Source organism: Cotesia glomerata, linkage group LG3, assembly GCF_020080835.1.
Source record: "Cotesia glomerata isolate CgM1 linkage group LG3, MPM_Cglom_v2.3, whole genome shotgun sequence".
In the NCBI taxonomy this organism is placed as follows: domain Eukaryota; kingdom Metazoa; phylum Arthropoda; class Insecta; order Hymenoptera; family Braconidae; genus Cotesia; species Cotesia glomerata.
In genome coordinates, this window is record NC_058160.1 from 13760473 (window position 1) to 13788087 (window position 27615).

The 27615-nt window shown below is 32.6% G+C and overlaps 2 protein-coding genes across 4 annotated transcripts; one reads left to right on the forward strand and one right to left on the reverse strand.

Annotated features, from left to right (window-relative positions):
* LOC123261262 (GATA zinc finger domain-containing protein 10-like) lies at window positions 1-27615 on the reverse strand. 2 transcript variants are annotated; one of them, XM_044722829.1, is made up of 7 exons: window positions 27183-27615; window positions 26925-27102; window positions 25064-25197; window positions 24893-24985; window positions 24491-24787; window positions 895-957; window positions 1-776 (listed from the first exon to the last, which is right to left on the reverse strand). In XM_044722829.1, exons 5-7 carry the CDS (start codon window positions 24767-24769, stop codon window positions 507-509), a joined length of 612 nt encoding a protein of 203 aa, XP_044578764.1. In that variant the 5' UTR covers window positions 24770-24787; window positions 24893-24985; window positions 25064-25197; window positions 26925-27102; window positions 27183-27615; the 3' UTR covers window positions 1-506. The 2 variants fall into 2 exon arrangements, with proteins under 2 accessions (XP_044578764.1, XP_044578763.1); XM_044722828.1 differs by having other exon boundaries at window positions 26925-27615.
* Window positions 11050-13925, forward strand: LOC123261260. 2 transcript variants are annotated; one of them, XM_044722826.1, is made up of 6 exons: window positions 11050-11391; window positions 11552-11772; window positions 12766-13050; window positions 13147-13283; window positions 13373-13604; window positions 13693-13925. In XM_044722826.1, the coding sequence occupies exons 2-6, from the start codon at window positions 11640-11642 to the stop codon at window positions 13818-13820; spliced, it is 915 nt and encodes a 304-aa protein (XP_044578761.1). In that variant the 5' UTR covers window positions 11050-11391; window positions 11552-11639; the 3' UTR covers window positions 13821-13925. The 2 variants fall into 2 exon arrangements, with proteins under 2 accessions (XP_044578761.1, XP_044578762.1); XM_044722827.1 differs by lacking the exon at window positions 11050-11391 and having other exon boundaries at window positions 11495-11772.

The window sequence follows — 27615 nt, forward strand, 5'->3', positions numbered from 1 at the left end:
AAGGGCGTATAATTTTTATCCGCCCTAGTGGCATCTGTAACGCGATATTTACTGCTACAACTAATAGTTATAATAACAATAATGATAATAATAATAAAAATATAAATAATAGCAATCATAACAAATTCTCATAACTGCAATTGTCGAGCTGTTTTTTTGGCGCTCTGAGTAGCTCGATCTAAATATTTGTTGAAAGCAGCTAATTCTAACTTAAAAACTCCCTTTTCATAATCTTTTTCTTCCAAAAAATGTTGATAGTGAATTTTTAATAATTCTACTTTTCGTGGACTTAATTCAGATCGACCTCTAGTGTTGCTCTGTGAGCGAACTACACGTTCTGAAATTGGTTTTATCCCCCAAATCGCGTGAGACATTATTTTAATAAATTTAGACGGCTGTAAAGCGTCGAATGCTTTACAAGATTCAAAACTCGGAATGTATATATTGTCTCCAACATGAAACGTATCATTTTCAATGTAATTATAAGGATTATAACGCTTCTGTTGTCATCGTGGTCGTCGTTCCTGTTGTTGTTGTTGCTGTTGTTGTTGCTGCTGCTGTTGTTGTTGCTGCTGCTGTTGTTGTTGTTGTTGTTGTTGTTGTTGTTGTTGTAGTTGTAGTTGTTGTTGTTGTTGCTGTTGTTGTTGATGTTGCTTTTGAAGAGAAGCTATCATCAATCTGTCTTTTTGATACTGCCGTTTTAATTTCAATATTTCCTCATCCTTTTGTCGGTTGTCTTTCATCAGTCGCTCCATTAACAAATTGTGACCTAAATTCTGAACAAGAAATAAATTAATGAAATTAAGTGACAAAGTCTGTAGTTTAATAATTTAGTATGAGAAACAGAAAATTAAAAAAAAAATTAGTTATGAGAATGACTTATATTAAATTTACCGTTACATCTTTTAAAACAGGCCGATTTTTTTGATTGTCGGTTGATGTTGAACCTTGTGGAAACTGCAAAAATAACAATATATTAATGTTTTTGTACCTCATCAAGTAATCCTTTATATTTTAATATCAGTAAGGAGATGAAGAAAAAATAAACACATTGCCCCCATGAAAAAAAAAATATAAAAAAAAATTTATTTCGAAATATATGAAAAATACATTTTAAATATATTAAAAATACATAAAAATATATAAATAATGTATAGTAAATATATTTTTAATAACTAACTTTTGGCCGATTTTCATATATATTTTATATATTTCAAATATATTTTAGATATATTTAAAATATACTTTTTTTATATTTTTAGCTATGTATTTTTTATGTATTTTAAAATATATTTTGAATATATCTAAAATATCGCGTGCCTAATGCAAAAAGGGTGCATAAAATTTTTAACTTCCCGCTAAGAAAATTGAAAATTTAAAAAAATCGGGAAGTTATTGGTTTTACCCCGTTTTTCGAAAATCGAGTTTTCATCAGATCTCAACGTTTTGAGGTCCTAGGAAGCTTCCCTGACTATTCCCACGAGGGTGTCACTATGTCTGTATGTGAGTGTGTGTGTGTGTGTGTGTTTTTTTTTTTTTTTATTAAAATACCTTGAAAATTTAAGCTTTTCATATGAACTCTTCGTACTTTCGCAGAGGATATAAAGATTCCATACTCAAAATACACGTAAACTTTGATTTTTTTTTCAATGTCTCTATCTCAGAGGAGATTAATGCTCTCATGTTAGCTTAAAGCGGAATTTACTCAATTGAATCAATCTTAAGATTAAGCGTTTTTTGAAAATAATACCGTTTATAATTAAGCATCAACGCTGTGATATCCTCCTAAACAATTTTTTTGGATAATTAAACTTCACCTTAAAATTTTTTATTTTTTTTCAAGTTATTATCTCATAAATAGCTACATATGAATTAAAAAATGTGAATGACAAACTTGCTGAAATTTTTATTCTCTACTTGAAAATTTTTGAATCTAACTCATTCTGACTGATATTTGATAAGATATGAAGCGTAAAATTTTTTATTATATCAAATTTTCTAGAAATGTTAAATCCAATTTTACATAAATTCTGATTTATTAATTTTTTTTTTTTTTTATTATAATTTAAAGTAATTATACTTATGTGCAGATAGGTGATTAAGGAAGGATAAATATTCAAACATTTTAAGTGTAATTAAAAATGAACGAATGCAATGTGTTTCCACAGTAAGACTGGGCCAGAAATGTAAAAAAAATTTTTTTTTTTTAATAAATAAATTGAAAGACATATTCAGGGTACCAAAAAAATGGCATCAAAATTTAACTTATTAATATTAATAGACTTGTCATATTTTTGTAATCATGGTTAGAACACTGATAAAATTTTACATTATTTTTTTGTTGAAAATTTTTCGATCATAGGTAAGTCCACTTTTGGCAATAAGCAATTATCATTATCCTACCGAAAATAAATGCTCTGTAAAAACAACCTTTTAAGGTTTTTGGTTGAAGTTACTCCATGAGAACTGATTCAAGTTCAAAATGGTATTTTATTTCTAAATTTGAGCTCAAATAATTGAATTATTTTTTTAAATAAATAAATTGATGGCAAAAGAATATTATTAATCATATGATACAATAAGTATTGTATTGATAATCTATAAAAGTTGTAATACTTATAGGTATTTGTAAATTAGTAAAATATAGGAAAAATTATGATAATTGCAATAGTAGATGTTTAGTATTATAGCAACAACTCAATGAGCGTAGTGAAAAAATTGTGTTTAGTTCTGAAATCTGTTAGTTTAAGTACAATAATTTATTTTAAACAATAAAAATAGGTTTATGTTGAAAAATTTTTGATTTATTAATGCAAATAACTCTCGAGCTGTATAAATTATCGAACAAATGAAAAAAATAAGTTATAGAAAATGAAATGTTTCAAAAAACAAATTTTATAACGCTGATAGCTGCGTCAGACAATATTGCAAAACATTTATAAATATTTTATCAATCTAATTTTAACTTTGATTTTAACTTTTGAAGGAACAAAAATTTCAAAAAATTATAAGATATCTTTTTGGTGAAGGCTTCAATTTTCTTCTAAAATATATTATGGTCTTTCTTATCCAAAGTATCTTTCTCAACGTTAGCTCTAAAACTTTCAAGTACAAGTAAAAAATGTTAGGGGAAATCGAACTTTGTAATGCAACATCTCTCAATATTAACATTAAAAGGTCATACTTTCACAGTATTTTTTTCATCATTTGCAACAATATTTTCAGTATATTTAAGAGCAAAAAAAGTCGTTTATCATGAAATAATCTAATATATCCCGCATGGAGAAATATATATGTCAAAAATATATGTGGCATATATAATATATATGCCGCATATATTTACGCAAAAAAAAAATATGCTGACATATATGCAGGCATATATCTAGACATATATGTAAGCATATATCTAGACATATATGTAGACATATATCTAGGCATATATGTAGCAACAGCTACGACAATTCTAGGCTTCATCGGGTGACTCCGCTAAAATTCGTGTACTGTTGTGGCTTGCGAGCTCTCGATACATATACTTATACATGACATGCACAATGTCAATCGGTGAACAGCGACGCATCCCTCTCTTTATTCTTTTATTTACATTATTCGATAAACAAGTACTCCGTTAATATTTAATCATCTATATTATTAAGAAAATAAGCGAAATCTTGTGGCCAGTGTATTTATTTGATAAAATATGCTTTTCTAAAATATTTTATTTATTATGATAAGTTTTCGAAGTAGTTATAAATAGATTTGAACTTAGCGATAAACAAAATTTATTTATTTATTTATTTTGTTTTGTATACGTGAATGTGGATTAAGAGACTAAGAGCCAGTTTTTTAATCCAAGATAAAATTTTATCCAGGATAAAATTATTATTACCAGTATATTTATATATATGAAAAATATAGATATATTTTATCATTGGATAAAATTTTATCCTGGATTGAAAAACTTTATCGTAAATTGGGTTTTATATTTTTTAGCGATAGTTATTTGTAATTTAAATGATTGAGAGAGAAAAAAAATTTTGTGATGAGTATATAATTATTTTTAAAGGAATTTTTATAATTTAATTTAGTATCATCAAAAAGGTTGGGACAGAATTAGTGCATTTTGGTTTCATATATTTTTTAGTAGTCAATTTTTTATATGTCAAGTTTTTGGAGGAGTTTTTAATAGTTTTTTGGTTTTATAAATTTTTTCAGTCACATGTGTCCATAAAATTATTTGTAATTGATCCTGTAACAGCACTATTATTTTTAAAATTTATTTAAAAAGTACCCAAACTATTTACAAATAGTTTAATTTAAGCAGTGGTTTAAGGCCAACTCCTTTGTAGAAATCCTACATATATATACACGTATCTATGCTCATGAAAATATATACCTATTTATATAAGAATGGATATTAAGAAAATGTATCAACATTTATTGTAGATATTTTGATACTTATAAATGATATTGTTGTAAATGTTCTATTGTGAATTTACAATAATATAGGCTGTTAAAATAGTAAATGAATAGTAAAAAAAAGCGTAGATTGAGCAAGCAACACACATACCAAAGATTATCATGAAATTTCTTCTATTTATGATAAGATATTCATAAAATAAAATTATTTTTCCAATAATTAATGATCTAAAAGATGTCTACGAAAATGTCGTGAATAAAATTGGTAACGCGAAATAATAATTAAACTAATTTTTTTTTCAACAGCTATCAGATAGGCATGGAAATAATTCAGACACACACCGTAACCATTTTGGCGCCGAATATTAATTTTTTTTCAAAAACTAAATGCCAAAAAATTGCTCATGAATTGCTCTTTCGATATAAACAGTTGCTCCGCTGCTATAATTAATAATTTATTAATTAATCGTAATTAAAAAATCAAAATTTAATTCCCGATTATCTCTAATTGTGAGGACTTATGTAAATTGTAATAAGTGCCAAAAAATTGCTCATCCTTTTTTCTATTGGGAATGATAGTTATTTTGTGCGTAAAATCGTTTTTAATTAATTAATACTATAAATAATTATATTGCACCTTTAAACCTGCGAATGACAATTGTGACGTCATCGTCGCGATAATTTGAAATTATACAGTAAATTTTCTTTCTTGAAATATCTTATATTGATAAAGAAAGTTAGTTTTGTTTGTCCTATTCAATATTGACTCAAAAAAGATCCGCATGTTAAAAAAATATTAGTAACTAATTTTACAAATTGCTAATTAAATAATTAACTTTTTTAGGATTATTTGTGTATGAAATCAAAAAAAATTAGGAAAACGGTTGACCCTGAAGATTCATGAAGAATCTTCAAGTTTAAATTGATAGAGCGAAAAATTTCGGAGTAATTCCGAAAAAACACTTTTTTCGGTTTTCTTTCGTCAACGATAACTCACGAACGAATCAACCGATTTTGACCGGGCTTGCAGTGATCGACGTGGTTTTTTGATGTTAAGAGCTGATTAGAATTTGGAATTGATCGGAAAAGCCATTTAAAAGTAATTCCAAAAAAACATTTCAAAAAATTTTTTTTTGTAATTTTTTTGCGATTTCTCAAAATCTACCGGTCCGAATCGTTCCAAAGTATATACAAAATCTAAGTTTGGTCAAGCCCTTTCGAATGGCACCAACCGCGATCAAATCAGTCAAGCCGTTCAAAAGTTATAAGAGGTTTACATACATCCACACACACACACAGACACACACACACACACACACACACACACACACACACACACACACACACACACACACACACAGACATACAGACAACATCGCGAGAATAGTCAGGGAAGCTTCCTAGGACCTCGAAACGTCGAGATTCGATGAAAACTCGATTTTCGTAAAACGGGGTGAAAACAATAACTTCCCGATCTTTGAAAATCTTCGATTCTCTTAGCGGGAAGTTAAAAATAATTTTATCTATACAGGTCAATTCTTTATTTTTATTTCATTTCACCATAATTTAGTTTTTAAAATATAATATATATTATCAAATTAATACATAAAATAATAATGAAATTTTAATATTAGTTGATTTAGAATTACAAGGGTTAGGTTTTGAAACCAAGTCATCAATTTTTACCCAATTATTGTTGATCGATCTTGTATAAGCTACATAATGACCGACTTTATTCAAATATACTGGTGGGATAAACTCTACTACACCAAATAATAAGTAATTTTTGTCAAGTATCTTTAATTTTGTTGGAATACTACGTAAGTTCTCAGTTAACCCTTCAGTACCCTCGCTATAAGAATTTTTCTCACGCAACAACATTCAACTTATAGGATGTCGCTGCAGTGCAAGTGAGACACTAAAAAGAACGTGGGTACTGAAGGGTTAAACGTTGATGAAGTTTTGAGAGAGAAGTCGAAGGTATATAAAAATGACTTATGTCTAAGCTTAAAAATACATTATATAGTAAAAGTAGATTTTTGGACAGTTTTGTGAACACGACCTGCAGTGCAGTAAAGGGATGATTCTACCTTTAATGCATCTGAAACACTGTCCTGTAATTCAATAATCTAATAATTTCAGCATCATAAAAATAATTATTCTTTCATAATTAAACATTGAGCCTAAATAGAATAACCATAAAAAGTTTGTTTACATGGACATATACGCATGTAACTTAATACAGTCGACGCTCTCTATATTGGACCTCTCTGTATTTGACCGCTCTCTGTATTTGACCGCTCTCTGTATTTGACCACATTCTTCCTCTGTATTTGACGATTTTACACAGATCTTATGGACAAGGACGAGTCAAGTACAGAGAATGGTCCTGTACGGGCGAGTCAAATACAGAGAGCGTTGACTGTACATCACTATAGCTTGTCCTCATAAGAACGACAATCAAATTGTCGCGACGATGACGTCACAATTTTCATTCACAGGTTTAAAGGTGCAATATAATTATTTATAGTATTAATTAATTAAAAACGATTTTACGCACAAAATAACTATCATTCCCAATAGAAAAAAGGATGAGCAATTTTTTGGCACTTATTACAATTTACATAAGTCCTCACAATTAGAGATAATCGGGAATTAAATTTTGATTTTTTAATTACGATTACTTAATAAATTATTAGTTATAGTAGCGGAGCAACTGTTTATATCGAAAGAGCAATTCATGAGCAATTTTTTGGCATTTAGTTTTTGAAAAAAAATTAATATTCGGCGCCAAAATGGTTACGGTCAGACACACAAATAGTTTTTATGCGATTTGAATAAGTTTCAAGTTCTTCTAAATTACAATTGTTTTATTTTGAAACATGTATACAAATAATTGAAATTATTTAATTAATTTAGTACATCAAATCGATTAGGATGTATGCACGCCACGTAGTTTGATGAATTTTCAATTGGAAGTATTGTAACTCGTTCAATAATTTCATTTGGATAAGCTACTCCCAAACAATTAATTCCTCTTTCTACCATAAGCATATGTTTTAGTTTTCTTCCAGCAATTATTGGTTGCTGACATTTTTGGAAATACCAACCGATTGCATAGCAATGTGTTTCATCATTTAATTCAAGTACTATAAACGATTCAATTCGGAATACTTCATTATTTAACAGTCTAACGCAACGATTATTCCTCTTCTGACATTTTTCGTAACGATTACTGTGTAAAACTTGGCGGTTTACTACAGCTCGATCATAATGTTGCACAACTACTTTCCTATCTAGAAATATATGTCGTCGTTGAAAAGCAAGATATTGCTCTTGAGTTAACTTATGAACATCAGGCTCACCTAATAATTTAACATTGTCAATAACTTGTTGATATTTCAAGCGACTTTTAATACCTAAAAGCTCGTCTATGAATTCTTTCTGCGAGTAAGTCAGATCTTTTATAAGTATTTTTCTTAGTTTAGTTAAAACACATTTTGTACGGAACATGTCGTAAATTTGATGAGGTACTCCATTAAAACTTTGCACTGCAGCTAAAATTTCTTGATTAAAATTTTCAAAAATAAAAGCTCCATGTCCCCAGAGCGGACCCCAATTTTCAACACTTCGAGCCAGATGAGCGAGTGAATGCACATTGAAAGTTAATTCTTGTTCTCCATACAAATCTTTCACGCCAATTATAAAATCAATCAAACAATTATGAGCATAATAAATATCGGATGGCATAATAGATGTTTGTAATAAAAGTGAAATACCATCGACTAGAAGTGCCCAGTGGTCAACATACTTTTTTTTGGCAACAGCTTTTAATATTGGAAGACTATAAAATAGTAAAAAAGCAACCCACTCGTGAGCTTTCCAGTGAGAACGGTCACTCATTTCACGAGTAGTTCGTGACATGTCCATAGTTGGTTTGTAAGATAAGAGAATTTTGTCGACTTTTCCAATAGATAAACCCAAGTAAAAATCTTTTTCATGGTTTACAGAATCAAACCATAGCTTTGCAAATTGACGACAAACTCCTAGTGCAACACAGTGCATCCAATCCACATCAATGCCGAGTATTATATCAAATCCTGGTATTTTCGATAATATTGATTCGCCTTTCATACCTTTCTCTTTTAATTCCGCGTGTTTAATTGTCGCAATATTGGTTCTTAAACCCTCACCATAAGCATTACTTGACTCAATTGGATAGATCCGCACGTTACCTAGTCCTTTTTCAATTCTTTTTCCAGGATTAAGACATAATCCCCATCCATATTCCCCGTTAAATTGCATTGAATTCCGAAGTTTCGGGCGGACTAGAGCGTCGTTTATACTCAAAACAACAGAACATTTTCTTACAAATTTTTTACCTCCAACAATATATTCAAATCCTTTCTGACATAAATCTTCAGCTTCGGAGACAAAAGGCTTGAAAAATTCTTGAAGAGAATTTGGGCTTCCAGTTCCGACCCAAAGTCCTACGAGGAGCACATGTTTCCTCCTTTTCAATGGCTGTAATTCGTTGATAGAACATAATATAGGATATGCACTACAATTAGAGCTATCAAACACAGGAACACCGTCAGTGTTAAAAGTAATACTTATCATATCACTTTCAATCCTTTTTTTGTATTCCTTGCCATCTTGGATATCTTCGAAAGCATGTTTATTTATTTTTTCTCTATGCTGTTGTAGTTGGCAATGAATATTTGAATTTTCGAACAATTGTTCGAGTTGATATTTTAAAGAAAAGTATAAAAAACTATGTCCAGATGAAATATTCAATTTTCTGTCGATGTCTTTATCACAGCTGTCACAATGAATTGTTTCGTATTCATCTTCAATCGGGTCATTAAAGTCTTCTATTAAGACTTCAGCCTCTCGATTAATATCATCAGCTATTTTTTTCTTTTGTTCTCCCAAATATAATCCACACTCAGGACAAAGATGATGGATCGTTACGGGATCAGAGAAAACATTCACAATATTTTTCCAATGGTATTTGGATGCTTTTACGACTAATGAATCGTTTAAAATTGACATCCCGCGTACAAAATCTTCAGTTGCAGAATATGTCAACTTATGACGTAATTTTACAGATAAAAAAGTCAATGCTGCAATTAAATCATCGGTAGAATATGAACTGTTGTCAACGATGTTTTTATTACAGTTTGGTCTTGTAGAAGGAAGGCTAAGTGTATATTGGTTTACAGACAAATTCTGCTCTTCAACCAAGTTATTATTTTGCTGAACAGATATTTCATTCGAACTAGCTGCCTCTTCATCATTATTGAGTAAATTGATGCAATTTGGAGTATTAGTTGTACATTCATCGCTTTCTTCAATGTCTTGAATCACACTACCATTGGAGGACTGAAAAACAATTACTCATTAATAATAAGAAAATCTGATTTTGCTAAAGTCTAACATACAAAAAATAATGACATTGAAATCAGCACGCATCTCATTTTTTTTTTTAGGTTTATTTATTGAATAAATTACTAATAAAAAAATATTGAGAATTTCGACACCAAAAATTTTATGATACTGAAATTAAAAGACATCCGTTAATTTTGTAGATTCTTATAAATTTTGTTTTAAACGAATTTTATATTTATTTAAAATAAAATACATTTATAAATAATTTTATATTCATCTTAAACAGTATTTTAAATACATTTTTTAGATTCTTATAATAATTAACTTTTAAATGATTATCAAAAAATTTTGGTGGAAAATTTCACATCTAGAAATAAAAAAAAATTTACAAGTGCAAATGTTTTGAAAAGATTATTTTCTTATAACCCATTTCTAATAAAAATCATTAAAATTCTCAGATGTCTGATGATTACAGTATCATAACATTTTGGGCAATTTCTACAAATAAAATTTTTTTTTTTTTAATAATTTATTCGTGTTAAGAAAAATTCTTGAAATTCTCAGATGTGCGCTAATTTCCGTATATTAAAAAATGTCATATTGAACACCATCTAACCTCGTTTGAACTCCGATTCAATGATACAGTAGAAATGGAAACGTCACAATGATCATTATTTTCATACCGGCTAAAAAAAAAAAAAAAACAATTTTCCATTAATTTTTATTTACAACGTGACGCAGATAAATTATATACAAAAATTAAATTTGAAAATAAGAGTATAAAAATATTGAATTTACTTTTTTTTTTTTGCGGCCCAATATTGCTTGGTTCTTGTTGGTATTAATGAACTACTACCAAAATAACTGTACTCTTTATAAATTTTTCGTTTCACTGTAGAAACTTTTTCTTTTGAATTTTTGTTGAGGTCCATTTCATAAAATTCATTCAAATATTATTTTTGCCAGTACTCACTCTGTATAAACAATATGTATGTTATGAACTGAAGTAAGATATAACAACAAACTAGATTAACCTCTAAATCGATTGTGAGTCTTTCGTCTAATCGAATGAGAAAATTTATTTGATATGCAGTTGATACTGAAAGAATAAAATTTCTTTCTATGAAATATTTAAAAATAAAGTATAATAAATCTAATTATTTCAACCTAGTGAGAATTTAATCTTTTTACTGAAAAAATTTACGTAGTAGCCCAACATAAAAACTGTTTTCATGAAATCGATTATTAAATATCGAATAGCTGTTTCGATTCTTGAAACACTCGAAGATTGTAGTAAATTTAACGACAATTCTGCCGATATCAAATTGTCTTTATCTGTTCTTATGAAATGGCGAATTTTGCACTGTGTGCAAAATATAATAGAATTATTCATAACTACAAGAGCAAATTGGCTAACAAGAAGTTTATCCATAAAAGTTTTGTAGCAACAACACTAAATTATATAAATTATTTAATTCCTCTTATCGCATTCTTTACTTTATAGACATTGTGAAGTGTCAACAAATAAATATAATTATTTCATTTTACTATTAAAGCTTTTATATATATAGATATATTTAACAAGTAAGTATCATAACCTTATGTTTATGTACTTTATAAAAATGATTCATCAAACATATATTGATAGAGATATGAATTTGTTCGAATGTTCATTTACATATATCAATTTATATAATTGTACCATTTTTCATTCTATTACTAATAATTAAAAAAAATTTTTTAGAATCACTTCTGAATTGTTTGCAATAGTACAATGGCTAAATGATGAAGACAAGGGCACGTACACTGTTGGTGTACCAACAGATTGGATAATGAACTTCGATTATCAAGAATATTGCATGAATGGCTGTGATGGTGATGAAAGTTATGTAGTCGAATGGCGTCAAGGCAAGAAGCCAGCTGGTGGATGGTTGTGCTATGATGCCATGGTCACAGATGTTTCTAGTATGTATTATTTAAAAAATAAAGAAATATTTATAGGTATTGAATGTAGAGACTACTTGAAACAAATTCTTTGGTTTCTAAGCTTTTCTGGATTCTTACAGAGTAAATACTAAACTTAATTATAATTAAATTTTCTATAAATACTTACTGAAACAAAAGAGTTTTTACGGACTTCATTGAAACCATTCAATTTCCTACATCATAAAATTTTTATTACATTAAATCTTAGTAAAAAAATTACATACGTTTGCAAAAATCATTTAGTTACACAATCATTTGTAAATTTTTAACAAATTGGCCAGTGGTAATATGTCTTAAAGCTAAATTTAACATAAAGTAGTATTGAAAATTAGATTACCGGGATCTGTCATAGCAACATTGGATTGTAACTAACTACTCAATATTTTTAAACTTACTTAATATTTTTTACATGAAATTTTTATATCAAATCTTTCGATGTACTCGGTTGTCTTAATTTGTTGTTACGCAGCCTTGATTGAACAAAACCATATGACATGATTCAAAATAATTTATTTTTTAATCATTTTTAATCCTGTCGAATTATGTGAATCATTTTAAATCATATCGAGCGACTGCGTGGCCGAGCGGTTAAAGTCTTAAATGCCCGTACAACAGTCGCTCGGGCGTGGGTTCGAGCTCTGGCAGTCGCAATTTTTCAAGGCTTGCTCCCGTGCCGACTGTACCCTGGCCAGGTTTCTGTGGTTTCCTTGGTCACTGTACTAAGGGCGGGGCACAGGTAAATGCGGGTACAGGTTGTAAGTCGGCCACAGCCGCAGAAAAATGTAAAGCTTAATAAATTGTTATAGAATATATATTCTCACACAATTAATATAAAAAAAAAAAAAAATTTAATCATATCTCTAATAGACATTTAGCATGGGAAATTATTTTTAATCATTTTGTTTAATCAGACAGATATCATAATTTACTATTAATAAAAAATATGAATTTTATAATTTTAATTTCTTATAGACAGTATAGCTGCGCTCGAAAAAAAATTTAAGAATAATTATAAAGGCATTAAATCACCAAGATTGGGAGGCTACTCAGGAAATCAAAAGTCATTTATGGATGGATCAGCAGCAGGTTCTACTTCCAACATTGCAAATGCAACGAGTATCACAACTGATAAAAATACTAACAAAAAAACAAGCTTAAAAAGACCGCACCCTAATGATGATAATAATGATATTGAACGAACGCCTTTGAATAACTCATCACCAGTAAGACCTAGAAATTTATTCGGATCAAATAATGGTAAATGAAATATTTTTAATTTTTATTATATTTTTTGTCAAATTCTTCAGAGCGAAGATGAGATGCATTTTATACTACGTTTTATTTATGTTAGAGGTGAGAATGACATTGTTATGCAACTATTAACCGAGATGAGAAACATGCAAGAGAATATGAGGAACATCAGGCCGATACCAAGAGCTGCTCAAATAAGCGATCAATCTGGTTCAGATGATGAAAATGTTCCTGATATGGTTTGTCAAACAAATAAAACGAATTAAGTTTTCATAAGCTTATCCTAGATCGTGTAAATTTGTTTGCATAATTTTCTTTGCACTTGCAGGTTGAAATCGGAAGACGGGGTAGCGGCTTACAAATAACTCGAGAGCAATGGCGCTGTGCTAAAGCTCAAGGACGATGTACATCGATGGCAACCTCGTTATTAACAGCTCTTGTGCCAATGAATGTTCTATTAACAAGTAACTGTAAAGGTGGTAAGGCTAGAATTTGCAAAAATTCAGATAATCCCCCTCATCATACTGCAATACCGTCGGAAACCCTTGCTGCTATAAAATGTAAAATATTTGTAGTCGCATGTATCTTTTTCAAACAAAAACTCTCAAAATGAATCATAAGTTTATTATCTTTTGTTAATTTTTACAGATACTGTCAAGAAAAATTTTAAAAATACATATGATGATACGAAAATAAATACTGCGATTAACGTTAAGTTAACTAGTTTGAGGTCAAAGCAACGTAATTTTCCAAACAATGAAGACCCGCAACATTGAAGATTTTAAGCCTAAGCAGCAAACCGGATAGTCACAAAATAAGAATTTTTTCACAGTTTTTGTTAATTACATTGAATTTTTTTATGATACTTTTATGATACTTTTTTTATGATACTTTTTAAAATAATATTTTACTATTATTAATTACATTATATTTAACTTATAACTCTAAAAATTTCAGTGTGTGTATTAATTATAACTAGACTTTTATTGTATGCCAGACAAAATTAATAAAGTAAAAAAAAAATTTATCAATAACAAAATTACTAGTATTGTCTAATAAAATAACAAAAATATTTTATTTCTGTCTTTCTCTTTCTAAATATATATATATGTGTGTGTGTGTGTGTGTGTGTGTGTGTGTGTGTGTGTGTGTGTGTGTGTGTGTGTGTGTGTGTGTGTGTGTTTTTTTTTTTTTGTAGGGGGGGGAATCCTTTTTACGGATTCTAGGCATAGCTGTTTGGCCTGGATATGTGGCGACTCGACGCAGCGTCATACTAACTCGACACTAACGCCCCTACCCACTAAACCCTAAACCCCTTTCTCTTCTATCCTCTGATCCCCCATGGTACCGCCGTAAGGCATTTCTTCGCGGGGGGAGGAATTAGCTGCCGCTCTTCCTTCTGGTGGCTAAGATGTTTTTTATTTCTATCTCCCTTCTAGTTTCTGTTTTCTGCTCTTTTTCTCTCGATGGACCGCAACTCTGTAAGCACTTCAGTGGCAAAGGTGCTCGTGGCGTTCCAGACAGCTCCTAAACCCCTTTTCCTTCTTTCCTCTAATCCCTCATGGAAACCGCCGTCAGGCATTACTTCGTGAAGGGAGGATCTAGCTACTGCTCTTCCTTCTGGTGGCTAAGGTGTTAACTATCTTCCTTCTATCTTCTGCTATTTGCTCTTTTTCTTTCGGTGGAACGCAAGTCTTTAAGGACTTCTGTTGCAAACGTGTTGGTAGCGTTCCAGGCAGCTTCTGATGACAACATTGCTTCTACTAGTGAATCTGGTTGCATTCTCTGGTTCAGGATCCTCTCCAGTTCTTCACGCTGTGGATCGAAACGAGGACATACAAAGAAGACGTGCTCCGCGTCTTCAGCAGCTCCTGGGCAGGACGGGCACTCCGAAGAGTCATCGTGCTTAAAGCGGTGTAGATACTCTCGAAAACACCCATGTCCCGACAACATCTGCGTAAGATAGTAATTGACCTCACCGTGATTCCGGTTAAGCCAAATGTCGACCCGAGGTATGAGACGGTGCGTCCACCTACCCTTCTCTGCAGCATCCCATTGTAGTTGCCATCGGCCTATGCTCTTTTGCCGTTCTTCAATTCTAAGTTCTTCCGGGCTCAGTGCAGTTGACCTTTTTCGTTGGTAAAGGGCCCGTCTTTCCTCTGCTAGAACTCTAAGAGGTAGGGTTCCAGCAATGACGCACACTGCTTCTTCTGATAGAGTGCGGAAGGCACTAGCTACTCGTAGGGCACTCTGTCGGTATATTGGTCCAGCTTTTCTCCATGATTCTTGGGTTTCCAGTGCATCAGCCCAAATGGATATTCCGTAAGTGAGCACTGATGTGACTACTGATGACAATAGTAGCCTCCTGCTCTGCATTGGGCCTCCGATGTTAGGCATCAGCCGTGCGAGACTAGCCCTCACTACTGACGCTTTGGCACTGACATGTTCCACCTGCTGTTTGAAGTTGAGTCGTGCATCCAGCATCACTCCCAGATAACGGATAAATGGTTGTGATGTGATTTCTCGGTCACCGACATTAATCTTAATTGTTTCAACTTCTTTTCGGCTGGTAATAAGCACTGCTTCGGTCTTCTGCTTGGCCAGTTGTAGGTTCACTGTATCCATCCACTGGTTGATCTTCTCAAAAGTGATGTCAAACAGATGTTGAATCTCGTCGAGGTGTTTGGCGACGATCACTGCGGCAACATCATCCGCATACGCTACCAGTTTGACACATCTTGGAAGCTTCAGTCTCAGGAGCCCGTCATACATGATATTCCACAGAAGTGGACCAAGAACAGAGCCCTGTGGCACACCACCGGTTATATCATACTCTTTTGGACCATTTTTTGTATCGTATTTCAGCACTCTATCTGTAAAATAGCTAATCACTAGTCTGCGAAGATATGTTGGCACGTTCTTCTCGTCGAGAGCTTGCATGATGCAGTCCCAATTAGCGGAATTGAAAGCATTTTTGATGTCCAAGGCAGCCACCAGGCAGTACTTCTTCGTTCCACCCTTCCATCTAGTTCCTGCGATTGCCTCTTTGGCCGTATTAACAACCAGGTTGATCGCGTCCAGGGTTGATCGTCCTTTCCGGAATCCATACTGGTTGTCTGCCAAGAGTGGGTCGACTACTGCATCTATTCGCTGATGGATGATACGCTCAAATATCTTACCCGCCGTATCTAGCATGCAGAGTGGTCGGTAAGATGACGGTTCTTCTGGCGGTTTCTTTCCTTTAGGTAAAAGTACTAACCGTTGCTGTTTCCACTTACGAGGAAAAGTCCCCTCCTTGAGGCATGCGTTGTAAGCGTCTAGAAATAATGTTGGTGCTGCCTTTATGATGGTTTTCAAGGCTATATTAGGGATTCCGTCCAATCCCGGCGCTTTATTATTTTCTACCCGATTACAGGCCTCCAACAATTCTTCTTCAGTGACAGGTGGAATGTCGTCCAGTTCATCTTACGTTGACTGATAATTGAGACTGTGTTGCTGTGGAAACAGCGCAGTGACGATTTTCTGAAGGAGTTGGGGACACGTAGGTGACGGCATTTGTTGTTTCTTCAGGTGCGTCATGACCACCTTATACGGCCGACCCCACACGTCTTTGTCGACCTCGTATATGAGCTCTTTCCAGCATCTTCTTTTTGCTCTCTTTTATGGCCTTATTAAGTTCACGACGAGCTTTTTGTTCTCTGCGATCAGCACTGCAGAGTAAGGTCGTTGATAACCACGCTGTGATATTCTTCTCTTTCGATGACACTCTTTACGGAGGTTGCTGATATGATCATTCCACCAGTGTACCGCAGGTCTTGAATTCATAACACGTTTGCGAGGCATACTGGCATCACAAGCTTGTGTTACTCGCATCATCAGAGCCTTAGTATGTTCTTCTGCACATCCAGTCTCTATCGGATCACTATCGAGGGCTATTAGCAATACTTCTGGGTCAAGAGATTTCACCTTCCAACCGACGGTGTTAAATTGCTTGATAGGCCCCGGAGGTTCTGGTCGTTTGACGTTTCCCAGAGTATCGCATGATGGTCACTGGCAGTGTAGATGTCCAGTACCTTCCAGTTAGTGTTACCTTTAGCAAGGCTGGTACTGACAAAAGTGACGTCTACAATCGAGCTTGCGTCACCTTTGGTGTAGGTCGGCGTGTCACCACTGTTGAGCAAGACTACATCTAGTGTAGAAAGAGCTTCTAGCAGCTCTCTTCCTCGTGCATTAGTCTGCTTACTGCCCCAGTCCACTGCCCAGGCGTTAAAGTCCCCGGCTATCGCCACTGGATGATGTTGCTTCGCGTCCTCGGTCAGTCGATCCAAGAAGTCAGTAAACTCAGCAATTGAGAGGCTAGGTGGTGCGTAGCAGCTGTAAAAACGGATGCCATCTACTGATGCTGCTACAAAGCCAGCGCTGCCATTGGTAGCTACACTCTGGAAAGGGAGCTTACCACAAGCCCAGATCACAGCTTTCGTGGTGATATCCGTCTCCCAAGGTTGTCCAGCTAAATGTTTATATGGCTCCGATAAAAGCACAACGTCGAGCTTTAATTCCCGTACTGTCTGCATAAGCAGGTCATGCGCAGCTTCGCAGTGATTGATGTTAAGCTGCAGTATCCTCATGTTCGTTTATTTGTCAGCTTCTGGAGTGCTTCTTGGAAGACTGGACATCGGCCAGAACCAGAACGGTGAGCAGTGTCCTGAGAGCCAGGTTTTTCGCACATAACGCACATTTCACTTTATTTTGGCATTGAGCAGCTTGATGACCTGTTTGCCCACATTTGATGCAAAGCCCAGATCGGTCGACTTCGCTTTTACATTGAGCAGTAGTGTGCCCAAAGTGCCAGCACTTATAGCATCGTAATGGTGTCTTAATTGCTCTGACACGGCAATTTACCCAGCCAATCCTTATTTTGCCTGTCTTTCCAAGTATCTTCTGCACTATTGCTGCTGGCAATCGTACCGAAGCAGTTTGAGTACCTCTGTAGGCCGGACGAATTTTAATGACATCTTCAGGTATTTCGTAGTCATTTCCAGCTGCCTCTTGTAAGGCCTTCCGGACATCGTCTTTAGTTGTTTCGTCGTCAATGTCCCGGATTTCAAGCTGTTCCTCTGGGCCTTTACAGATGACTTGCGCTTCTTCTTTAAGGATGCTCTTGATGGTCTTCAGCAAAGCTTGTCCTTTGTCTGCGGTCTTTCTGGAAAGCGTAATGAGCATATTCCCATCATTCGTCTTTTGAACCTTGTCAACGACGTCACGGGTCTGATCTGGTGGGACATCTTTTTAATCCGACGCAGTATCTCGGCATATTTTGCCTTCTCAACGGGTCGAATAATTAAGGCATCTGGTTTGGTGAATTTTCGCGGTTTTTCCCGCTTAGGCTCCGGCCGAGATTTGTTCTCCGGTTGTTTTGGTAACCGCTCTCTCGCTTGCTCCTTCTTCTCCTTCTTGGATTGGACCTTCTGCCATTCAGTCACCTCTTTTTTCCGGCGTTCTGCACTGCCGTGTTTTTCGGAGGGCTTGGTTTCAGGTCCTTTTTCTTCACAACTTGGCAGATCGTTGGGTCGGGAGAAGATCGATCTTTTCTCTTAGTTGACTTGCTGCTAGTTCTGATTCTGTCTTCCGCGACTGATTCACCGTCACCTTCGGCTCCAGTGTCCATTGCTTCTTCATTGACGATAGTTGCTTGAATGCTTCTCTCCGGTGTAGTGCGAGAAGTGCGTCGTACTGTTAAACACCATTCTTCATCAAGTTTCTTGAATCTCTGGAGGGCATTGGCTACGCTGGTCGTCTTGGTCTTAATCTCCTTGTGGATATTGACCTTAGATTGGATGAAGTCATTTAGCTCACTGGTCAGCTTTTCAAGGCGTTCAAACGCTTGCGACCGCTTCATTTCAGCGCTTGCTTCAATCGCTGCTTGTTGGGCATGAGGCCCGTTTTCACTATTGTTGTTTTCCTGAATTTTACTCATACTTTTAAATTCACCAGCGCATCGTACGGAGTGGAGCGGGTTGTCATAACTAGGAACGGGTGTACCCTCGGAGATAGTACTCCTACCCCAGTTCCCTGAGGCCTAGCCGACACTTAGCCAGCCCGGAATACACGGACGGACTAGACTCGCTCGGAGCGGTGAAGATTCCGATCTCTAACACTCACTGCGTACTTCCTGATCAAGGCCCGAAGTGGCTGGCTCCTGATCCACTGCTGCAACTTACACCTCGGCAGAGCAAGCTCACATCAGCCGTGGCCTGCATCGTCGGAAACTACGACACGAGGTTCCGGTCACTCCCAGTGGGTCACAGCAGAGAACGATCGTCTTGTTAGGTCAGTTAGTGCGACCAACCCATTAAAGGGGAGTTTTGTCCACGGGAGCGTATTTTGTTTGGTTATTTTGCTTGGCTCCTACCCGCTGTACCTCATCAACTAAGAGATTAAGTGTCATCCAAGGACAGCGAGCGTTCTCCCATCCGCTCGGGGAGACGCGCCCGGTAGCAGTATCTCTTCTGCCCCGAGTGTGTGTGTGTGTGTGTGTGTGTGTGTGTGTGTGTGTGTGTGTGTGTGTGTATTAACGTATGTATCTGCATATATGCGGACATATATGCGGACATATAAGTTGACATATATTTAGCGCAAAAAAAATATATGTCAAAATATATATTCACATATATTTTTCACATATATATTTTTCCATGCGGGATATGGGTGATTCTCTGTAAGGACATCTTAAATCTGTACAAAATTGTCCAACCAAATTATTTTTAATTTTATTAGAAAAAAAATCTAGAAAACGGTTGACCCTAAAGGCCATCCCTGCAACTTCCCGCCAATTCCACACCTAAACGCTTGAAATTGCACTTATGACGTTTCTGAGCTCTTCGAGCTCAAAAATAAAATTTGTGTGATATTTTGAGCTCTCCGAGCTCAAAGGATTACCTCTTGTATGCTTTAGAGCTCTTCGAGCTCAAAAGTCTGATAGAAGTTGAATACAACAGTATTTTTTGAATTTTCAAACTGCAATCATTTCTAAATGAATGAATCGATTTTCACGCGGTTGTCAGTAATCCATGCACTTTTTCAGAATCCATGATAAACTATTGAACACAAACTGATCGAATCGAAAATCTTAGAGAAATTTGAAAAATTCAATTTTTCCGAATTTTTTCAAATTTTTTCGATAACTCACGAACCAATCAACCAATTTTCACGTTTTTGGTGGCGATCGATGTGATTTTTTGGGCTCTAATAATTATTTTATTTCGTCAAAAATGATCCGAAAAGAAATGTCGAAGTTATGTAAACACTTTTTTCGAAATTTTTCGTTTTCGATAACTCTTGAACTAATTAACCGATTTTGATGGAACTGGTGGCAATCGACGTGGTTTTTCAAGGTTAAGAGCTGATTAGTTTTTGGAAGTGATCGGTGGAGCCATTTAAGAGATTTTTTGAAAAAATATTGTTTTTGAAATTTTTCGTTTTTGATATCTCACGAACGAATCAACCGATTTTGACCGGTCCAACGGTGATCGACGTGGTTTTTTAAGGTTAAGAGCTGATTAGTTTTTGGAATCAATCGGTGAAGCCGTTTAAAAGTTATTCCAAAAAAACCATTTTTCGAAAATTTTGTTTTTGAGATTTCTAAAAATCTAGCGAACTGAATCGATTAAAATTTTCATGAAATTTAATGGCAATGATACTCTTTGGATCGCCACCGATTTCGATCCGATCGGCCAAGCCGTTCAAAAGTTATAAGAGGTTTACATACACACACACACACACACACACACACACACACACACATACAGCCGCACGGACACCATCGCGGGAATAGTCAGGGAAGCTTCCTAGGACCTCAAAACGTCGAGATCTGATGAAAACTCGATTTTCGAAAAACGGGGTAAAAACAGAAACTTCCCGATTTTTGAAAATTTTCAATTTTCTTAGCGGGAAGTTAAAAATTAACAAGGGCTACAAAACTATCAGCTTAATGATAATTAATAAACAGCCAATTTAATTTTTGTTTTTTCGATATTTTTGTGTCTTTTGCCATATAATATGACAGGGGACTGTTTGCCAGAGGACTGTTTTTTAACTTCCCGCTAAGAAAATTGAAGATAATCAAAAATCGGGAAGTTATTATTTTCACCCCGTTTTGCAAAAATCGAGTTTTCATCAGATCTTAACGTTTTAAGGTCTCAGGAAGCTTCCCTTACTATCCCCGCGATGGTGTGTGTGTGTGTGTAAGATTCTTTATGAGGCTTCAATAACTGCGTTGAATGCTGCCAATCGCGTTAAAATCAGTTGATTCATTTAAAAGTTATTGCGGTTTGAAAATTCAAAAAATTGTATTTTATTGAATTTCTATTAGAGATTTGAGCTTGGAGAGTTCAAAATATCACAAATCATATTTTTGAGCTCGAAAAGCTCAAAAACGTAATGTGTAATTTTGAACGCTTAAGTACAAAATGCGCAGGAAGTTGCAGGGATGGCCTTTAGGATCAACCGTCGTCCTAATTTTTTTAATATCTATCGATGTATCATGTGATAATGACTGATTAATGTGACTGTCTTTCTATTTTTTTCAGTTTAGATAAATTTTTCTGTCACAATAGAAAATTCACTTTTATTTAGACTATCTAATAGTTCTTTTTTTAAGCCAAAACTTCCTTTAATTTCGTTATAAAACATAATAATGAAAAAGTTGCCAAAATTGTAGTGTTTAATATCGATATTTAAATGCTGCGAGTTTAAAAGTCACAATTTTTGAGTTTTCGTTCAAGGAATTCGAAAAAAATTTTTTTCTTGCCCTAAAATAAAAATCCTGAGAAGCACATATTTTATTCAGGTAGAAAATCGAACATTCCACTAAAATAGTTGTTATGTGTAGATCAATCCATTCTCTCCAAATAATTTTTAATTAATTTTTCGAAATTCTATCGAGATGTTTAGTTCATCCTTTAAAGTTTAATATTTTCAAAAAAACTATTATTTAATTTTTTAGAATTGATTGTATTCAAAATAATCTCACGATTTTTAGGTATTTCAAAAAATCTATGAGGAATAATAAGTAGGGAATAAAATGATCGAGATAACATGTCCAGCAACATTTACTTTCAAATTTAACTATTGAGCTAAGAAATAAAAAAAAAAAAATCTTAAAATTTTTTTTAATTTCTGTGATTTTTTTTTATAGAACTTTGTAGAACTACTAATTTAAGAAACTATGATTTGAAAACAAAAGAAAATTTTAAATTAAAAAAAAAATTTAATCTGTTATTATTTGAATGCAGATGAAAAATTTCGATTCGCATCGTATCAATATCATGATTAAGTGCTTTCATTGAGACAGAATTCATATTTTCATAACTTTTAATCGAAATTTTATACACATTTTAAAATCAAAAAGCTAGTTGACTTTTTCGACACAATCTACAAGTGCATAAATATATGAAGGGGGCCCGGTGGTCTAGCGGCCTAAAATCTAAGCTATTTCAAAAAATTTATTTCTATATGAAGGTAATGACTAATGCTTTCAAGTTTTTATTACACTTATTCTATTAGTTATCAACAACACGAAAATGAAAATGAAAACAAAAAAAAATTTTTTTTTTAAATTAGAATAGTGGCGCTGAAGTCCCCCTTTCAAAAAAAAAAAATTGACCAGACTGGTGCGTGTTGATTGTCCTCTCTCTCTGATCTGAAATAAAAATAATTGACAGATTTTTATTCAGTATAAGTATAGTTATCGTCGGAACTAAAATAAAAAAAAAATATTCAATAAAATAGCGCGTAGTTAAAAGAATTTTTTGAAAACGAATTTCAGATTCGTACTTTTAACTACGTGCCATTTTGTCAAATATTTTTTTTTTCATTCTAGTTCCGACGATAACTATACTTATTCTAATTAAAAATCTATCATTTATTTTTATTTCAGATCAGAGGGAGGTTCATTTTTTGGAGAGGGTAATTTCAGCGCTATTTTTCTAATTTAAAAAAAATTTTTTTTTCTGTTTTGATTTTGATTTTCGTGTAGTTGATAACTAATAGAATAAGTTTAATACAAATTTGAAAGCATTTTAGTCATTACCTTCATATAGAAATAAATTTTTAAAAAATAGCTTAAATTTTAGGCCGCTAGACCACCGGGTCCCCTTAAGATTTGTTTATACTGCAACGGGAAGATGCAGAGTAATTTTTTAATTCATGTTTTACGGAACTTTTATACACAAATTGTCATAGCAGTAATATAGAAAAATTTATATCTCAACAGTTTATAAGCTGTTGTATACAATGTCAAGAATACACGCTTAATAAAAGCGTAATAAACACTCAATCATTGGCGTCATTATCACTTCGCGTGCCTAAAGGTAAAAAGGGCTTATAGCTAAGGGTTTATAGGGATTTGTGCTGAAAGGGCGTATAAAAAAATTTTTGTTTGCCATTCGGTTTGAAATTGTCTGAAACGTTAAAATCTGTGAAAAAAAAAGTTGGTATCCTAAAGCTGAAAGGGCGTATATCTCAAGACATACGCCCTCTCAGCTTTAAGAAAAGTACTGCCTAAAGGTAAAATGGCGCCTAAAAAAAAATTGTAATTTTGATTTCAAATTGTGAATAATAGTTTTACAAGACAAGTTATACTAAAATTACAGCCTCATGTACAAAGTTTGATGCATAAAAATAGAAAATAAATCAATCAAAAACAAATTACGTAAAAATTAAGTAATTTATTTAAAGTAAAAACTACGTAAATAATTAAGTCTCGCGTACTTTATTGTTTTTTGATTATATTTTCTTTTTTAACTTTAAAAAATTGTATAGTCGAGATTTTACGCCGTTACTACCACAGAAAGTTTTTTTTCACATTTTTAAACTACGAATATGTTCTTTTGTAAACTGGCCGAAAAAAAAAATTATACGCCCTTTCACCTTTAGATCACCAAAATTTCAAACTCTTAAAAGTAAAAGGGCGTATAATTAAAGACACGCCCTTTTACCTTTGTAATTTTTTTTTTGCAATTTTAAGCGTAGAATGTGTCTAATACTACTCGATTGGCAATAAAAAAAAAATTAAAGCCCTTTTACCTTTGTAAAGGTAAAAGGACGCATAAATTGTTATAAGCCCTTTTACCTTTAGGTACTCGACTTATAACATAAAAATTGAACAATTTAAATTAACCACGACGTTGCCCAACATCTTAATACGTTTTTACTAACAAAGAAATTGCCACTGATACCAAAGTTTTTAAAAATATTACTTAGTATTCTCCTTTAATTCTTCAAAGAGCAATACTATGATATCTTTTTAATACGATTTATGAAACTAATCCTAAAAATAATTGTGGCATTGGCTAAATTCGCACCTTGACTTGTTCAAATGTGATTGTTTACAAAATAGTATGTTCTTCAACAATTACAGTTAGATTATGTTGAAAAAATTCTATACCTTGTTATTTTCATGACTTCTAGTGGGTTCTGAATCTGAATCGTCCTCTTCATCAGATTTATTTAGTACTGTAACTTTTGCTTCAACGTGTTTGTTTTCGGATTCAGAATTATCACTACTATTATCATCACGTAAAATTCGTCTTCTTCGCGCATTGGCAGTACTTTCAGACATAATTGTACTATTATCGTCATCATTCGAGAATTTTCGTTCCTCAATTTGATCATTATTGATAGGTGGTTCTTCAACTTCATCATTTTTTTGAATGTCTTTAACCATATTGCCCTCATTCGAAACCTTTAAAGAATTTATTTATAGAATATTAGTAAAAAATATTAAATGAAACAAAAACATTGTATAATTAATTTTATAACAAAATTTTGAGTCCTAGACTACACATACTTTATCTTCATGAATTCCGTTATTCTCTTGATATAATTGGATTAATTCGTCCACCTTTAACTTTTTCGATTATGTTTTATTTTGTTTACTTTCCTAAAAAAAAAAAAAAAAAAAAAAAAAAATAACAATCTTTTATATTTAGTTTTTGTTCTACAAAGATTAAATAAATACTTTTCTAGATGATTTAGCCTTGGCGATGTTTGATTGTTCTTCTTCCTCATCTGTAAATGATTCCAATTCTGAAGGATTTGTTATATGGGGCTTTCGGAAACGCTTATTTTGATCAGACAACGGCTCTGCTGAATCTGTAATTAATTATTATTTATTTTAATATATTATTAATTACTAGACTACTTCTCGATCAGATTGTGATGCTTAAAAAAAATTTTATAATTTTTCGTAAAGTTATATGATGCAGAAGCAATGTATTTCGGTAGAATAAAATATTTATCAGCTGTATATATTATAAATTACTCCCGGGTCATTCCATGCTAAATCTACTAATAATTGGCATCGACCCTTTTTGATTTGGCTGAATTTTAGTTATAAGTTTTCTTTTATCATGCAACAAAGTTCTACAAAAGGAAAAAAATTAAAAAAAATTTTTATCAAAGTTCTGAAGTAATCGATATTTCACTAATTTTAGTTTTTCGATCGTTACTATTAAACATGTCGAAAACTATGGTGGTTACAACAATGAAACTCAAAACTCGTTTTGACGAGGATACTTGAGGCTATAAGAAAAAAAAATTTTGAAAAATCGTGAATTCGCAAAATTATGAATATTTTAAAGTCGTCAAAATTGACGATGAATAAAAAATTTTAGGCTGAAATTTTTTAATATCATACTTCTTACATATCTAAAGGAATTCCAAAATTTTATAAGGAGTTTTTTTTAATATATTTATTATAATATTATGATTATTAATTATTTAATATAATATGAATTTTTTAACAAAAAAATAAAATTTTAATTAAAATTTTTTTTCCTGTTATTTATATTTTATTGCTTAAAATAAAATAACCGCAAGATTAATCAACTACAACTAACATAAGAAGCGAAACAACAAAAAAAAAAAATTTTTTTTAATGAAATAATTTATACTTTGCGAAAAACCAAAAAAACTCCTTTAAAAATTTTACAATTCCTTTAGATATGTAAGAAGTATGATATAAAAAAATTTCAGCCTAACATTTTTTATTCATCGTAAATTTTGACGATTTTCAAAAATTCGAAATATTGCAAATTGGCAATTTTTCAAAATTTTTTTGTTTTATTTATTGCCCTAAGTATCCTCTTCAGAACGGGTTTTGAGTTTCATTTTCGTAACCATCATAGTTTTTGTGATATTTAGTCGTAAATATTAAAAAACCGGAAAATTAGTGAAATTTGGATTATTGCATAGTTTATGAAAAAAAATGATTTCCTTTGTCAAAACTTTGTTATGTAAAATAAAAAAAAATTCTGACAAAAATTCGGCCAAATCAAAAGGCGTCGATGCTAACAATTAGTTGATTTGACATAGAATGACCTAACAATTAGTCGATTTGACATAGAATGACACTACATTATACTATCATTTCATCATATAAATTTTAATAAATTTAGTGTCTTTAATATTTCCATAATTATTACAATTATTAAAGTTCGATATATATATGATTTACGCGATGTTATCTTATATAATTTTAATTAGAAATAAATACAAAATAATAAAAGAATAAATATATGCAAATTAAGTTAGTCAAGAATCTTAGAATTTTTAAAAGTTTTTTACCGACGGAATCATACGACAAAAATGAAAAGAAAAAATTTCAACAGTAAAATATTGAAAAAACTTTAAGTGACATTTTTAAAAATATTCTCTTAGTTATTATTAAATTAGTAAAAAAAATTAAAACTTTATGATGTCTACGAACTTTAATATCATTAAAATATTGTCACGATAACAGTTATTATTTATGTATTAAGCACGAAAAATTTATTGTTACATAATAAATAACCAAAAATTATAATTTCTTTTTGACTTACCAGTAAGATGTAATATAATGCACTTGAATTTTTTTTTACCATCATTGTAATGATAAACATTGTTTTTAGTATAAGCGCTGTATTCACTAAAGTTTGTTATGCGGCAAGTTTCAACTGTCTCTGTTTTATTATTTTCTTTAGGTATTTGAACCAATGCGTACTTCATTTTAAACAATCACTATGTTTGATTAAATTAGTTTAAAATACTTATTAACAAAACTACTAATGCGGCACTCTGACAAGCGATAAATTACTAACACGTGATTCACACTGTATAACAAGGTAAAAACGTAAGCACGTGAATCTGTCTGTTGCCCGTCTGTGAACCATCAGGTGTAACACGCTTCTCAAATGTGTCTTTTCGAACGAAATAACAAATGAGAACAATGCAGTTTCCACTTCGTTGATCACGCGTTCGGCCCGTGTCACAGTATAAATCTTTATTCCAAGAGTACAGAATTACAAATGTATACAATAGTAAGTGTGAGATAGAAGAATAAGTGTTGGCGCCAGGTACAGCCAACGCTCTCTGTATTTGACTCGCCCGAACAAAACCATTCTATGTACTTGACTCGTCCTTGTCCATAAGAGCTGTGTAAAATCGTCAAATATAGAGAAAGAATGTGGTCAAATACAGAGAGTGCCGACTGTAATCTTAGAATTTTAGTAGTTGCCGAAGCTTTATCTTCAA